This window comes from Phocoena sinus, chromosome 14 (genome assembly GCF_008692025.1).
Source record: "Phocoena sinus isolate mPhoSin1 chromosome 14, mPhoSin1.pri, whole genome shotgun sequence".
In the NCBI taxonomy this organism is placed as follows: Eukaryota; Metazoa; Chordata; class Mammalia; order Artiodactyla; family Phocoenidae; genus Phocoena; species Phocoena sinus.
Window position 1 is genome coordinate 40393688 of NC_045776.1, and position 17663 is coordinate 40411350.

At 38.2% G+C, this 17663-nt stretch overlaps 1 protein-coding gene across 8 annotated transcripts in view; it reads right to left on the bottom strand.

Annotated features, from left to right (window-relative positions):
- The window catches only part of DTNA (dystrobrevin alpha), a 297328-nt gene that overhangs the window by 132212 nt on the left and 147453 nt on the right, over positions 1–17663 (bottom strand). For all 8 annotated transcript variants that reach the window (XM_032603037.1, XM_032603036.1, XM_032603038.1 and 5 more), the window contains one exon: positions 12121–12188. In XM_032603037.1, coding sequence (XP_032458928.1) covers positions 12121–12187 — 67 coding nt within the window. In that variant the 5' untranslated portion in view covers position 12188. The remainder of the gene's footprint in view (positions 1–12120; positions 12189–17663) is intronic.

Below are 17663 nucleotides of genomic sequence, written 5' to 3' on the forward strand. Positions count from 1 at the left end.
CTGTATACTCTTGCTTCCACCATTTGTCCTAGGGCTCTATCCGTCCATGATTTTTTTTAGAAATTCTTTTTCTTAATAATTAAGTTTAATTGTAATAACTTTATTATACGTTACCTTCGTTCTTTCTTTCTTTCCTTCCTTCCTTCCCTCCTTTAGACAACGAATCACCCCAAATTGAGGAGGTGGTCTCTGAGAGCAAGATTTATGATTTTTCCCCCTTTACCTCTTTTTGTGAAGGTGTATGTGTATGCTTCTGTGTAAGATTTTCTCTGTATAGCTTTGCTTCCAATATTTGTCCTAAGGTTCTATCCGTCCCTTTTTTTTTTTCTAAATATTTTTTAATTCAATAACTATATTATACTTTATTTTATTTTTACTGTATCCTCTTTCTTTCTGTCTTTTTTCCTTCTTTCCCTCCTTCCTTCCTTCCTTCCTCCCTCCCTCCCTCCCTCCTTTCTTTCCTTCTTTGCTTATTTCTTCCTTCCTTCCTTTCCTCCTTTCCCTCTTTCTTTCCTCATATTTCTACTAATTCTCTCTACTTTTTCTCCCTTTTATTCTGAGCCGTGTGGATGAAAGGCTCTTGGTGCTCCAGCCCAGGAGTCAGGGCTCTGCCTCGGAGGTAGGAGAGCCAACTTCAGGACACTGGTCCACAACAGACCTCCCAGCTCCACATAATATTAAACGGTGGAAATCTCCCAGAGACCTCCATCTTAACACCAGCACCCAGCTTCACTCAACGACCAGCAAGCCACAGTGCTGGACAACCTATGCCAAACAACTAGCAAAACAGGAACACAACCCCACCCATTAGCAGAGAGGCTGCCTAAAATCATAATAAGGCCACAGGCACCCCAAAACACACCACCAGACGAGAACCTGCCCACTAGAGAGACAAGATCCAGCCTCATCCAGCACAACACAGGCACTAGTCCCCTCCACCAGGAAGCCTACACAACCCACTGAAACAACCTTAGCCACTGGAGACAGACATCAAAAACAACGGGAACTACGAACGTGCAGCCTGCAAAAAGGAGACCCCAAACACAGTAAGATAAGCAAAATGAGAAGACAGAAAAACACACAGCAGATGAAGGAGCAAGATAAAAACCCACCAGACCTAACAAATGAAGAGGAAATAGGCAATCTACCTGAAAAAGAATTCAGAATAATGATAGTAAGGATGATCCGAAATCTTGGAAGTAGAATGGACAAAATGCAAGAAACAGTTAACAAGGACCTACAAGAACTAAAGATGAAACAAGCAACGATGAACAGCGCAATAAATGAAATTAAAAGCACTCTAGATAGGATCAATAGCAGAATAACTGAGGCAGAAGAACGGATAAGTGACCTGGAAGATAAAGTAGTGGAAATAACTACTGCAGAGCAGAATAAAGAAAAAAGAATGAAAAGAACTGAGGACAGTCTCAGAGACCTCTGGGACAACATGAAACGCACCAACATTCGCATTATAGGGGTTCCAGAAGAAGAAGAAAGAAAGAAAGGGACTGAGAAAATATTTGAAGAGATTATAGTTGAAAAATTCCCTAATATGGGAAAGGAAATAGTTAATCAAGTCCAGGAAGCACAGAGAGTCCCATACAGGATAAATACAAGGAGAAACACGCCAAGACACATATTAATCAAACTGTCAAAAATTAAATACAAAGAAAGCATATTAAAAGCAGCAAGGGAAAAACAACAAATAACACACAGGGGAATCCCCATAAGGTTAACAGCTGATCTCTCAGCAGAAACCCTACAAGCCAGAAGGGAGTGGCAGGACATACTGAAAGTGATGAAGGAGAAAAGCCTGCAACCAAGACTACTCTACCCAGCAAGGATCTCATTCACATTTGATGGAGAAATTAAAACCTTTACAGACAAGCAAAAGCTGAGAGAGTTCAGCACCACCAAACCAGCTTTACAACAAATGCTAAAGGAACTTCTCTAGACAAGAAACACAAGAGAAGGAAAGGACCTACAGTAGCGAACCCAAAACAATATAGAAAATGGGAATAGGAACATACATATCGATAATTACCTTAAATGTAAATGGATTAAATGCTCCCACCAAAAGACACAGATTGGCTGAATGGATACAAAAACAAGACCCTTATATATGCTGTCTACAAGAGACCCACTTCAGACCTAGAGACACATACAGACTGAAAAAAGGGGATGGAAAAAGATATTCCATGCAAATGGAAACCAAAAGAAAGCTGGAGGAGCAATTCTCATATCAGACAAAATAGACTTTAAAATAAGGACTATTAAAAGGGACAAAGAAGGACACTACATAATGATCAAGGGATCGATCCAAGAAGATATAACAATTGTAAATATTTGTGCACCCAACATAGGAGCACCTCAATACATAAGGCAAATACTAACAACCATAAAAGGGGAGATCAACAGTAACACATTCATAGTAGGGGACTTTAACACCCCACTTTCACCCATGGACAGATCATCCAAAATGAAAATAAATAAGGAAACACAAGATTTAAATGATACATTAAACAAGATGGAATTAATTGATATTTATCGGACACTCCATCCAAAAACAACAGAATACACATTTTTCTCAAGTGCTCATGGAACATTCTGCAGGATAGATCATATCTTGGGTCACAAATCAAGCCTTGGTAAATTTAAGAAAACTGAAATTGTATCAAGTATCTTTTCTGACCACAACGCCATGAGACTAGATATCAATTACAGGAAAAGATATGTAAAAAATACAAACACATGGAGGCTAAACAATACACTACTTAATAATGAAGTGATCACTGAAGAAATCAAAGAGGAAATAAAAAAATACCTAGAAACAAATGACAATGGAGACACAACAACCCAAAACCTATGGGATGCAGCAAAAGCAGTTCTAAGGGGGAAGTTTATAGCAATACAAGCCCACCTTAAGAAGCAGGAAACATCTCGAATAAACAACCTAACCTTGCACCTCAAGCAATTAGAGAAAGAAGAACAAAAAAACCCCAAAGCTAGCAGAAGGAAAGAAATCATAAAAATCAGATCAGAAATGAATGAAAAAGAAATGAAGGAAACGATAGCAAAGATCAATAAAACTAAAAGCTGGTTCTTTGAGAAGATAAACAAAATAGATAAACCACTAGCCAGACTCATCAAGAAAAAAAGGGAGAAGACTCAAATCAATAGAATTAGAAATGAAAAAGGAGAGTAACAACTGACACTGCAGAAATAAAAAAAATCATGAGAGATTACTACAAGCAACTCTATGCCAATAAAATGGACAATCTGGAAGAAATGGACAAATTCTTAGAAATGCACAACCTGCCAAGATTGAATCAGGAAGGAATAGAAAATATGAACAGACCAATCACAAGCACTGAAATTGAAACTGTGATTAAAAACCTTCCAACAAACAAAAGCCCAGGACCAGATGGCTTCACAGGTGAATTCTATCAAACGTTTAGAGAAGAGCTAACACCTATCCTTCTCGAACTCTTCCAAAATATAGCAGAGGGAGGAACACTCCCAAATTCCTTCTACGAGGCCACCATCACCTTGATACCAAAACCAGACAAGGATGTCACAAAGAAAGAAAACTACAGGCCAATATCACTGATGAACATAGATGCAAAAATCCTCAACAAAATACTAGCAAACAGAATCCAACAGCACATTAAAAGGATCATACACCATGATCAAGTGGGGTTTATTCCAGGAATGCAAGGATTCTTCAATATACGCAAATCTATCAATGTGATAAACCATATTAACAAATTGAAGGAGAAAAACCATATGATCATCTCAATAGATGCAGAGAAAGCTTTCGACAAAATTCAACACCCATTTATGATAAAAACCCTCCAGAAAGTAGGCATAGAGGGAACTTTCCTCAACATAATAAAGGCCATATATGACAAGCCCACAGCAAACATCATCCTCAATGGTGAAAAACTGAAAGCATTTCCACTAAGATCAGGAACAAGACAAGGTTGCCCACTCTTACCACTCTTATTCAACATAGTTTTGGAAGTTTTAGCCACAGCAGTCAGAGAATAAAAAGTAATAAAAGAAATAGAAATTGGAAAAGAAGAAGTAAAGCTGTCACTGTTTGCAGATGACATGATACTATACATAGAGAATCCTAAAGATGCTACCAGAAAACTACTAGAGCTAATCAATGAATTTGGTAAAGTAGCAGGATACAAAATTAATGCACAGAAATCTCTGGCATTCCTATATACTAATGATGAAAAATCTGAAAGTGAAATCAAGAAAACACTCCCATTTACCATTGCAACAAAAAGAATAAAATATCTAGGAATAAACCTACCTAAGGAGACGAAAGACCTGTATGCAGAAAATTATAAGACACTGATGAAAGAAATTAAAGATGATACAAATAGATGGAGAGATATACCATGTTCTTGGATGGGAAGAATCCACATTGTGAAAATGACTCTACTACCCAAAGCAATCTACAGATTCAATGCAATCCCTATCAAACTACCACTGGCATTTTTCACAGAACTAGAACAAAAAATTTCGCAATTTGTATGGAAACACAAAAGACCCCGAATAGCCAAAGCAATCTTGAGAACGAAAAAAGGAGCTGGAGGAATCAGGCTCCCTGACTTCAGACTATACTACAAAGCAACAGTAATCAAGACAGTATGGTACTGGCACAAAAACAGAAAGATAGATCAGTGGAACAGGATAGAAAGCCCAGAGATAAACCCACGCACATATGGACACCTTATCTTTGATAAAGGAGGCAGGAATGTACAGTGGAGAAAGGACAGCCTCTTCAATAAATGGTGCTGGGAAAACTGGACAGGTACATGTAAAAGTATGAGATTAGATCACTCCCTAACACCATACACAAAAATAAGCTCAAAATGGATTAAAGACCTAAATGTAAGGCCAGAAACTCTCAAACTGTTAGAAGAAAACATAGGAAGAACACTCTATGACATAAATCACAGCAAGATCCTTTCTGTCCCACCTTCTAGAGTAATGGAAATAAAAACAAAAATAAACAAATGGGACCTAATGAAACTTCAAAGCTTTTGCACAGCAAAGGAAACCATAACCAAGACCAAAAGACAACCCTCAGAATGGGAGAAAACATTTGCAAATGAAGCAACTGACAAAGGATTAATCTCCAAAATTTACAAGCAGCTCATGCAGCTCAATAACAATAAAACAAACAACCCCATCCAAAAATGGGCAGAAGACCTAAATAGACATTTCTCCAAAGAAGATATACAGAATGCCAACAAACACATGAAAGAATGCTCAACATCATTAATCATTAGAGAAATGCAAATCAAAACTACAATGAGATATCATCTCACACCAGTCAGAATGGCCATCATCAAAAAATCTATAAACAATAAATGCTGGAGAGGGTGTGGAGAAAAGGGGACACTCTTGCACTGCTGGTGGGAATGTGAATTGGTTCAGCCACTATGGAGAACAGTATGGAGGTTCCTTAAAAAACTACAAATAGAATTACCATATGACCCAGCAATCCCACTACTTGGCATATACCCTGAGAAAACCAAAATTCAAAAAGAGTCATGTACCAAAATGTTCATTGCAGCTCTATTTACAATAGCCCGGAGATGGAAACAACCTAAGCGCCCATCATCGGATGAATGGATAAAGAAGATGTGGCACATATACACAATGGAATATTACTCAGCCTTAAAAAGAAATGAAATTGAGCTATTTGTAATGAGATGGATAGACCTAGAGTCTGTCATACAGAGTGCAGTAAGTCAGAAAGAAAAAGACAAATACCGTATGCTAACACATATATATGGAATTTAAGGGAAAAAAATGTCATGAAGAACCTAGGGGTAAGACAGGAATAAAGACGCAGACCTACTGGAGAATGGACTTGAGGATATGGGGAGGGGGAAGGGTGAGTTTTGACAGGGCGAGAGAGAGTCATGGACATATACACACTAACAAACGTAGTAAGGTAGATAGCTGGGGGGAAGCAGCCGCAAGGCACAGGGATATTAGCTCGGTGCTTTGTGACAGCCTGGAGGGGTGGGACGGGGAGAGTGGGAGGGAGGGAGACGCAAGAGGGAAGACATATGGGAACATATGTATATGTATAGCTGATTCACTTTGTTATAAAGCGGAAACTAACACACCATTGTAAAGCAATTATACCCCAATAAAGATGTTTAAAAAAAAAAAAAAGAAAGAAAAAGAGGTAGAGGACTCAAATCGTTAAAATTAGAAATCAAAAGGGAGAAGTTACAATGGACACTACAGAAATACAAAGCATCTTAAGAGACTACTACAAGCAACACTATGCCAATAAGAGGGACAACCTGGAAGAAATGGACAAATTCTTACAAAGGTATTACCTTCCATGACTGAAACAGGAAGTAATAGAAAATATGAACAGGCCAATCACAAGTAATGAAATTGAAACTGTGATTAAAAATTTTCTTACAAACAAAAGTCCAGGAACAGACGGCTTCACAGGTGAATTCTATCAAACACTTAAAGAAGAGCTAACACCCATCCTTCTCAAACTCTTCCAAAAAACTGCAGGGGAAGGAACACTCCCAAACTCATTCTATGAGGTCACCATCACCCTGATACCAAAACCAGACAAAGATACTACAAAGAAAGAAAATTACACACCAATATCACTGATGAATACAGATAAAAAAATCCTCAACAATATACTAGCAAACAGAATCCAAATACACATTAAAAGGATCATACACCAGGATCAAGTGGGTTTTATCCCAGCAATGCAAGGATTCTTCAATATATGCAAATCAATCAATGTGATACACCATATTAACAAACTGAAGAATTAAAAACCACATGATCATCTCGATAGATGCAGAAAAGGCTTTTGTCAAAATTCAACACCCATTTATGATAAAAACTCTCCAGAAAGCAGGCATAGAGGGAACCTACCTCAACATAATAAAGGCCATATATTACAAACCCACAGCAAACATCATTCTCAATGGTGAAAACTGAAACTATTTCCTCTAAGGTCAGGAACAAGACAAGGATGTCCACTCTCACCACTATTATTCAACATAGTTTTGGAAGTCCTAGCCACAGCAATCAGAGAAGAAAAAGAAATAAAAGGAATACAAATTGGAAAAGAAGAAGTAAAACTGTCACTGTTTGCAGATGACATGATACTATACATAGAGAATCCTAAAGATGCCACCAGAAAACTACTAGAGCTAATCAATGAATTTGGTAAAGTAGCAGGATACAAAATTAATGCACAGAAATCTCTTGTATTCCTATACATTAATGATGAATAATCTGAAAAGGACATTAAGGAAACACTCTCATTTACCACTGCAACAAAAAGAATAAAATACCTAGGAATAAACCTACCCAGGGAGACAAAAGACCTGTATGCAAAAAACTATAAGACACTGATGAAAGAAATTAAAGATGATACCAACAGATGGAGACATATACCATGTTCTTGGATTGGAAGAATGAATATTGTGAAAATGACTCTACTACCCAAAGTAATCTACAGATTCAATGCAATCCCTATCAAATTACCAATGGCATTTTTTACAGAACTAGTACAGAAAATCTTAAAATTTATATGAAGACACAAAAGACCCTGAATAGCCAAAGCAGTGTTGAGGGAAAAAAAAACGGAGCTGCAGGAATCAGACTCCCTGACTTCAGACTATATTACAAAGCTACAGTAATCAAGACAATATGGTACTGGCACCAAAACAGAAATATAGATCAATGGAACAGGATAGAAAGCCCAGAGAGAAACCCATGCTCCTATGGTCAACTAATCTATGACAAAGGAGGCAAGGATATACAATGGAGAAAAGACAGTCTCTTCAATAAGTGGTGCTGGGAAAGCTGGACAGCTACATGTAAAAGAATGAAATTAGAACACTCCTTAACACCATACACAAAAATAAACTCAAAATGGATTAGAGACCTAAATGTAATACTGGGCTCTATAAAACTCTTAGAGGAAAACATAGGAAGAACACTCTTTGACATAAATCACAGCAAGATATTTTTTGATCCATCTCCTAGAGTAATGGAAATAAAAATAAACAAATGGGACCTAATGAAACTTCAAAGTTTTTGCACAGCAAAGGAAACCATAAACAAGATGAAAAGACAACCCTCAGAATGGGCAAAAATATTTGCAAATGAATCAACAGACAAAGGATTAATCTCCAAAGTACATAAACAGCTCATGCAGCTCAATATTAAAAAAACAAGCAACCCAATCCAAAAATGGGCAGAAGACCTAAATAGACATTTCTCCAAAGAAGACATACAGATCGCCAAGAGGCACATGAAAAGCTGCTCAGCATCATTAATTATTAGAGAATGCAAATCAAAACTACAATGAAGTATCACCTCACACCAGTTAGAATGGTATCATCAGAAAATCTACAAACAATAAATTCTGGAGAGGGTGTGGAGAAAAGGGAACCCTCTTGCACTGTTGGTGGGAATGTAAACTGATACATCCACTATGGAGAACAGTATAAAGGTTCCTTAAAAAAACTAAAAATAGAACTACCATATGACCCAGCAATCCCACTACTGGGCATATACCCAGAGAAAACCATAATTCAAAAAGACACATGCACCCCAATGTTCATTGCAGCACTATTTACAATAGCCAGGTCATGGAAGCAACCTAAATGCCCATCGACAGACGAATGGATAAAGAAGATGTAGTACATATATACAATGGAATATTACTCAGCCATAAAAAGGAATGAAATTCGGTCATTTGTAGAGACGTGGATGCATCTAGAGACTGTCATATAGAGTGAAGTAAGTCAGAAAGAGAAAAACAAATATCGTATATTAACGCATATATGTGGAACCTAGAAAATGGTAGAGATGAAACGGTTTGCAGGGCAGAAATTGAGACACAAATGTAGAGAACAAACGTATGGACACCAAGGGGGGAAGTGACGGGAGTGGGGTGGTGGTGTGATGAATTGGGAGATTGGGATTGACATGTATACACTGATTTGTATACAACTGATGACTGATAAGAACCTGCTGTATATAAAATAAATTAAATTAAATTAAAAAAAATCATCATCCTGTTTTCTGTGTTCTCTGCTCTTTTGCTTTTGTAAGGTTCCCCTCAGCTTGACTAACCTTTATACAGGTTTCTTCCTAACTCTAGGTCTTTGATTTCCCTTTTCTTAGAGCACTTACTTTTCTACAAAACATTCCTTTGTAAATTTTTTGTCTGCCCCTTTAAAGATGTAAACCTCCCAGACTTTTGCCATTTTTACAACCCGGGAATATCTTTCTCAAGGACTGGGAGCCATTCTTTGGAAATGAAATCATTGAAGGAGATCTCCTAGTGTCTGTGGAGGGTAGGAGCCTAACTTCCTCATTGTGACAATGAGTAAACACAGTTGACCAACTTCCCCTCTGGTATCCTCCAGTACTTCTGCTCTAGCTCACCCCAGTGCTTAGAAACCCTCCTGTCTTTGGTTCTGGCAGAGCTGAGTTCCATCTCTCTCCCCTCTCACAATAGTATTGAAAGAAGTCTTCCCTGCCTTCTTAACTGCTTTTTTTTTTTCCTGTGACATTTGCAATTTCCAAAACCAAGAAACTCTTCAGCACTTTCCTTTCATGTTTAAAAAGAACTACTTCTAGGTAATTCTTAGCTGACCAGATTTACAAGTTCTTCCTTCTTTTTCAGCTCCCTGTCTAGACATCATAGATTCCTGGAAGAAGTTACTTTCTAAGTTTCGATGTCAGTCTTCTCTGATAATAGTTTCCTTGTTTTTCTTTGGTGTCCTGCTGCTAGAACTGGGGTAACCCATATATTTTTCAAATATTTAACACATTCTCAATGAGATTACATTTCTATTTTGTCTGACAGTCTATCAAAATCAATTTCTCCTGTTGAAATCAGCCAACTGCTTTATCTGGCAGAATCCCACTTACTGTGGACGTGTGTCCTATTTAGTGTTAATCTGAACACGATGCTCACTAATGAATTGTTAAGGTCAGATGTGTTTGCTTGCTTTTGAAGAGAGGAAGAACAGAAGAAAGATACATATCGGTGTGGCTTGCTTAACTATTTTGATCACTAATCAGGAGAACTCAAAATGATTTAATAAACTGTATGACCTCCCTGAGAAGCTTCTATGAAAAGGTTAAGTTACAATTTGGGAAACGAATGCACAATTTTCCTAAGTCTCTCTCATTTGAAAAATTTAGAGCTTTTCTGTTGCTATGGCTATAAAACTTATGTTGATCTTTCTTTGAGTTGGACAACTTTTTTTTTTTTTTTTTTTGCGGTACGCGGGCCTCTCACCTTTGTGGCCTCTCCCATTGCGGAGCACAGGCTCCGGATGCGCAGACTCATCGGCCATGGCTCACGGGCCCAGCCGCTCCGCGGCACGTGGGATCCTCCCAGACCAGGGCACGAACCCGTGTCCCCTGCATCGGCAGGTGGACTCCCAACCACTGCGCCACCAGGGAAGCCCTCAGTTGGACAACTTTAATTCAAAAGACATTTATGACATACGTGTTTGTCTGTGCCAGACACTGCACCAGGTTTAGAAGGAGCTGGGATTATGTACTTAAATTCAGATAAATGTTATAAAATCATGACATAAGCACACTTTTAAAATTCTTACAGTCTGTTGGCTAATACGGTCTTTAATGTAACAATGATAAATTTAAAGATTTCCTCTAAGACTTTATTGCGTTTCTATGTTAAAAATTAATGTTTTTTTTCTTTTTCTGAGAAAACACTGGTCCATGATATACATAGCTCTTGCCTCTTCAGTCTAAGAATCTATGATACGAGAGGATACCTGTGCTGCTTTGGATTTTGTCTAGATGGCCAGGCAGTAACTAGGTTCCTTCCTCTGTCAGATTTGTATCAACAAAGGTCACAGTTCCAGATGACTGGTCAGGCCAGAAGTGAGGCTACAGTATCAGACATGGAAATTGGAAAGTCATGGCTGAAACTGTCACAGGCACTATAGACATGTTTCTAAAAGTGGAAAAAGCAAGGAGCATGATTGAGATTCTCCACATCAATTTTAATTTTCCTTCCTCTTTGTTAGTTCTAATGCTGTCTTGGTGCCTCCAGATTATTGGGAAATGATAAAGGAAAATGTGAATCTTATTGTCTGGGGCTTTCCTTTATCTGCTCTGACCCTCATTCTTGCCAATCAGTTTCAATCTTCAGTAGAAGCCTAATTTTGCCTCTTGGCTTCCCCAAGTAAAAGGCTTACGACTCACCTCTGCTCACCCTCATTCCTTCCGCAGGGAAGGAGAGATAAAAAGCCCATAAGAGAATCATACTTTTTTCTTTATAACATTTAATTTGAGATGTGTGTTCTCCCCCCAATGTCAAGTTCTTCTTCCTTATGAATAAGAAAAATGGTCTAGAAGGAGATACTACCACCCAATTACTTACACAGCAACCTTGCATTTACATAAACCAACAATCTTTATTTAATGAGTTCTCCATTGGAGACAGTAAATATAGTCTTGGTTTGGTTTTCCTTGCATAGCAGGTCACCTCCAAGCTCTTTTAAACCTTTGTTTTCCTTTTCACTTTTTAGAAACTAGTTTGTAGGACAGCTTGTCCCCCGTTGCATGAAGTTCAAATGACAGCTTATAGCTTGGTCTGGTAATCACACCTGACTCCTCTTTCCCATATGAACATATGATACTGTTTTGTGGGTAAGACATTCAGTGATTCATTTCAAACTTTTAATCTATTTCCTGCAATGTGCCAGACCCTGCGGTAGTACAGGGAAATGAACACAGACTTTGAAGTTTAGTGGATTGTATTAATGCCAACACTAAATAGTGTTTATTAAGCATCTGTGTATGTATATATACATTCAGGTCCACGAACCTTTTCCTTTCATATAAGATATACAGTCTTAGTAACAAATTATGATGATTCACTGTCTAATTTAATTCTTACTCAAGAGGAGGCAGAAACGCCTAAATATACATTTTATGTAAAGACTTTAGGATTTTAGGGAAAAGTACAAATGTCATAAGGATTAAGTGGTTGTTTCCAGCCTTCCATGAGTATTCAAGGGTGTTCCTTCAAAGTTCCATACTTACTCATCTCTGCAAACAGCTGTCTTCTTTCTGCCATGGTATTTCCTCTTTTCCCACTATCTTCAATCATTCTATGAGACAAAATGGTTACAATGTGTATTAGCCCCATGTTAATAAGGCAAACAGCCATTTCTACATAAACACACTTGCTATGGTCATGCCACAGACGTAGACACCAACTACTTAAAACTGTGTCTGTAAAAAGAATAGCTTTACTTTGACTAACTTAAATGGTTGTACATATTTTCCATATGTAATATTGTAGTTGTGGAAGGGGGTGTAAAATTTTTATTTTCTAATGTACAAATAACTACAATAGCAGATCACCTTGTGCTATAATGGAATACAACCCTCTACCATCTGTTAGGTGATGCATTTCACATAGAGTTCCTCTTTCAATTTTGGGAATACCTATGAATAATATAGAGTAGATATTACAGATCCTATTCAAGAAATGATGAGATTGAGAGTCTCATGGACATAGTAAGGGAAATAGCATAGACTTGTGTACTCCGAGACCAGTCTGCTTTCCACTACATTCTGTTACAGCTTGTCCTGTGTACACCCAAAACCTCAATTTAGAAGAAGGTCATTTCCTAAATGTTCATTTCTACTTTAAGTGTCTGGAACCTGCAACTATTTTTCTATACATAATAATTTCAGGCAAAGTGGTTAGGTTCACCTCTCTCTACTTAATCATACTATCGTCTGCAACAGAACTACTTAAAAAATACTATGAAAACACCAACAGTTAAAATGGAGAATTAAAAAAAATTTTTTTAATTAAAATTTGACTTAAGGAAAAAGAAAATAATGGGAAAGTTGATGGAAATGTTGTTTAGCCCGATAGAGGGTTTGGGGCTAAATATACGTGTTTTATAGGTTGATGGAGTTGGAGAGCATTCACTTAACAAATGTTTATAGAGTGCCTTCTACACTCCAGGAACCAAACTAAGCTCTGGGTATACAACAGTGATGAAGTCACAGTTCCTGCCCTCAAGGCACTTACACTCTAGTAGTGAGATACAGAAGCATAAAAGCAATGAAAACACAACGAGGCAACTACAGCCGTAGAAGTGTAAAGAAAGATATATGAATGTGAGAGAGGCCGATTACCTGGGGGTAAATTTAAGGGAACTACAATCCTCCTTTGGTATCCACAGGGGATTGGTTCCAGCCTCTCCCCTGCTTCCCCAATACCAAAATCCTCACATGCTCAAGTCCCTTATATAAAACAGTGATGTACGGTTGGTCCCCTGGATCTGCCTTTGATGGGGAGTTGGTTGAGTCCTCAGTGTGGACCCCACAGATATGGAGGGCCCGCTGTGCTTGCAGAAGACTGCTCAAAAGATGATGACTCACTGGGGACTAAAAGAAGAAAATTGGTGGAGAAACAAAATGTGATGTCAGACAAACTGGTCAAACAGCCTCTCCAGTTGCTTCTATGAGTTAAGGATTATTTGCCTACTGCTAGGAAAGGAAAGAAGGGCACGGAACAGCCTTAGTTTACAGAGTTAAGAGTGTGTATCCATTCACAATGGGTGGTAATATAACCAAGGTCAGGCTTCAATAATAACTGGAAAAACACAGAGTTGTTAATGAAGCTTCCTCAACTTGGTAACGATGCAGTGCTGAACACAGTCCAATACTTTCTTTTTATGAGATTTTAAATGTGTAGGTATGGTTGATATATATAGATCAGGAGAAAAACACACCCCCCCTGAATCACGTAACCCATCTCCTTTCCTCCAGAGGAAGTGGGCAGATAATAATCTGACATTCACAAACTAGTCTGGGAAGAGCTTCCAATTTTTATTTCAAGAGCTCAGAAGTAGAGCTGAAGCAGTATAGAGATAGGGGATAGAAACAGGATATGTTCCTGCATCTGTCTATATGTTGGACTGAGATGAGAAGAACCATTATAAATAAATCACAAAGGATGGCAGGCTGGAAAGCTATGATTGAAAATGTCAGGGAGCAGGGGAGTGGGAAGAGTAAGCTGGGACAAAGTGAGAGAGAGGCATGGACTTATATACACTACCAAATGTAAGGTAGATAGCTAGTGGGAAGCAGCTGCATAGCACAGGGAGATCAGCTCGGTGCTTTGTGCCCACCTAGAGGGGTGGGATAGGGCGGGTGGGAGGGAGATGCAAGAGGGAGGATATATGGGGATATATGTATACGTATAGCTGATTCACTTTGTTATAAAGCAGAAACTAACACACCACTGTAAAGCAATTATACTCCAATAAAGATGTTAAAAAAAAAAAAGAAAATGTCAGGGAGGTAAAGACTGGCTTGTGAACTTGCAGAGTTACTGCCCTTACTACTCACTTGGTACTGTCTGTGACATCTCTTCTTTTAGTTAACTTTTTGTTTGTCTCTGTAAGGTTTTTAGGGGCAGTAACTGAAAATTTTAAATTCTTCACAGTGTCTAGCCAAATCCAGTCAACAGATACTATGTCCAGTTACCATTAACTGAACAAAAGAATAAAACAGAAGAAAAAGAGGAAAGAGAGAGAAAAGAAAAATAAGATTTCTTTCCCCCAAACGGACTTTCAATTATATTTTCAAAAACTGACTCATAGAAGAGTGAAATTCCAGTTGTATTAGTTTCAGAAATTAATTATTTGAAATGAGAGAAACCAATTTATATTTTTAAAATAATCTGGAACCATGCATTTTACAGTAAAATCTTGTCTTATGAAACAGAGGTTGAAATACACGCAAACTATATTGATGTCACCTTTTGGTCTATTCATCACTGTTTTGGTTAATTAACTCATAAAAGAACAACCATTAGTTACACAATAGGTATTAACTCTCACTTCTAAGTAAAATGTGTACCTTATGAGGAAAAGAAAGAACAAACTCAGTGGTGTAAAATAATGGAAAGCCTGGAAAATGATTACGAATATATAAGGAAAAATAGCACACCTCTCATTTTCCCCCCAGAGTTTTCTGGGAAGCGGTGCTGTTAGATAAAATGGAGAATATTCATTTATTCCCCATCGATTGCAGTCGTAATAGTAAAAATGGAGGCATGCCAGTTTTCAGCTTACACTGATTCCACAGAGGGACTCATGGACACGGTGAGCTCATAAATCAAATAGGCAAAAAGCACCACTGTGGGCTCCTTAGTTTCCGATTTAACTCTGATCAGTGGGTCTTGGGATACACAATGTCTGACTATATTCTCATCGTTTTAGAAAGAAAGAAGAGCAAAAATTTCAGTAGAGGAAGGAGGAAGAGCTTTACAGACAGCAACTTCGCTTCTGAAATTGTCAAGAAGCTTGGCTTTTCGTGAATTTCAGTATAAGGACAGCTGCCCAGAGTCATATGGAGGAGATGAAGGGGAAAATAACCCATCTATGACAATACTAATATCACAAGGTGCGTGGCTCACCAACAGGCCTGATTTTGTCAGTGTCTGTTGCTCCTTCACGTAGATGAGATGCTTAACTTAGAGTTTTACCAGAAGATTGCAGAAATGTCAAAAGTATAAAATGAACTAACAATGATAAATAAGGGGTGAGCCCCGTCAGATGTTTCTTTTACTAGCACTCAGTCCCACAGATTACACAGGGTGTGTATTGTTTTCACTTATGAGAATCCATCCTTTCATTCATTTAAGAAATATTTATAATATAGCTATAACTGGTCAGACCACTGTTAGCTTCTTGAGATCCAAAGATGAGTAAGACATGATCCTTGCCCTTAAGAAGCTCACAGTCCAGAAGGGGAAACAAATTATTCTAACAAATAATTATAATTTGGTGTGTACTGCTAGATATAGTAGTTTATATCTGGGAAGATTCAAAAGAGACATCAAAGAAAGGGTGACTCTGGAGCAGAGTTTTAAAGGATGAATAGGAATGTTCCAGATAGAAGAGGGTGGAGAGATGGCAACTATAGTTAGAAAGAATCACTAAAAAAAAGCATGGAGCTTGAGAAAGGGTATATGGTGCATTTGGCAACTGGGAATAGTTCAGTATTGCTGAGCGCAAGTGAGAGGCGAACAGGCATCTGATCTACAAAGCCTTATTTGTCAAGTCTAGACAGTATAGGACTTTCCTACAGGAGGCTGGGTACCATCCAAGGTTTTAGCAGGGAATTGATGTACACAGATTTAGGTTTTGGCAAGATTGCTCCAGCATGTCGAGTGGAGAAAAGATTTGGGTAGGCAGGAGGGTAGGGGATAGAAACCCATGAGTGATGGAAGAGTCCAGTTAGCTGGATACTTCCGTGATTCAGGAGTGAAACTAATATGTCTTATGCTAAAGGACTGACTTGAGAGAGATTTAGGGCACATCTGATAGGACTTGGTGATTGGCAGGTCACGTGGAGAACAGCAGAGGAGAGGACCTCGGCTTTTGCTTGCCCGCAGCACTTCACATATATTAGAAAACATTCTGCTGAACTCATGGCACAATGAGTTTGTAGGAGGTGAGGTTACCAAGTCACCCTTCTTCCAGCACAGTCATTAAAAGAGGCTGAAAGCTGGATAGGGAGGGCTCCACCTCTTAGCCTCTATATAGGGGGGAGGGGTGAAATAACAGAGTAGAACAGTGTGGGAACCAGCAAGAAATAAAGAATAAAATCCAAATGTGAGGCACAGAGTATTGGAAGAAAAGTGCATTTTATTTTGGCATAGTGAGAAGTTCACACTGAAACATCACATCCTTCACGACACGTCTATAATCCAACATCATCAGTAATAAACAGACATTTCTATTACACATGATATGTAAGACATTTTAAAGGTAGAAGCTTAAACTAATGGTGTCTTCCATTTGTATAACTTTCTGAAGATTATAAAATGCTTTTCCCTATACCTGGTGAGGAAGTTGAAGAGCTATTATTACTCTCAAATTCTAGCTGAAGAACTTGACACTAGGCAGGTGAAGTGGCTGCCCCAAAAACAAAGTATTGTCTGTCAGGGCAGGAAATTGAATCCTTTTTTTTTTTTTTTTTTTTGCCTTTAATTTTGAAATTCCTCAGCTAGTTTGGATTCTAATTGCCAGTAATCTTATTCCAGCTGCCACTGTTCAACACAAATGAAGATTTTCTGAAACTGATAAACTGAAAAGAAGTTGACAGAAGTTGGTGATTAACAGTCCAAAAGGAGCTTAGAGAGGAAGGGTCCACATCACTCTCAAAGGTCACTGAGAAATTCCTCTGAATGCTACTTCTTAATGGAATCCTCCCATTTTAAAACATCGTTGTACTGGAAATTATCATAGAGATTAAAATAATTCCCAGCGTCAGGATTTATGTAAACCCAGACACATATAAACACACCAACTCACACACTGATTCACACTCTCACATTTTAAATCCACAAAAGCCGACAATGTTTTTAGAAAAGTCTGGCTCTGCTTTGCTTCTGCTCTACTTTAGCAAACACAAGACTTGCAGATTTCATGTTTAGTGTGATGAGACTCTTCCCAGGCTTTATTTCCATCCATTTGCTCCAGGTGGATGACAGGAAGATGCAGGGTCTAGCCATCACCAACTGCTGTAATCCCCAAAGTTAATAAGTGCAA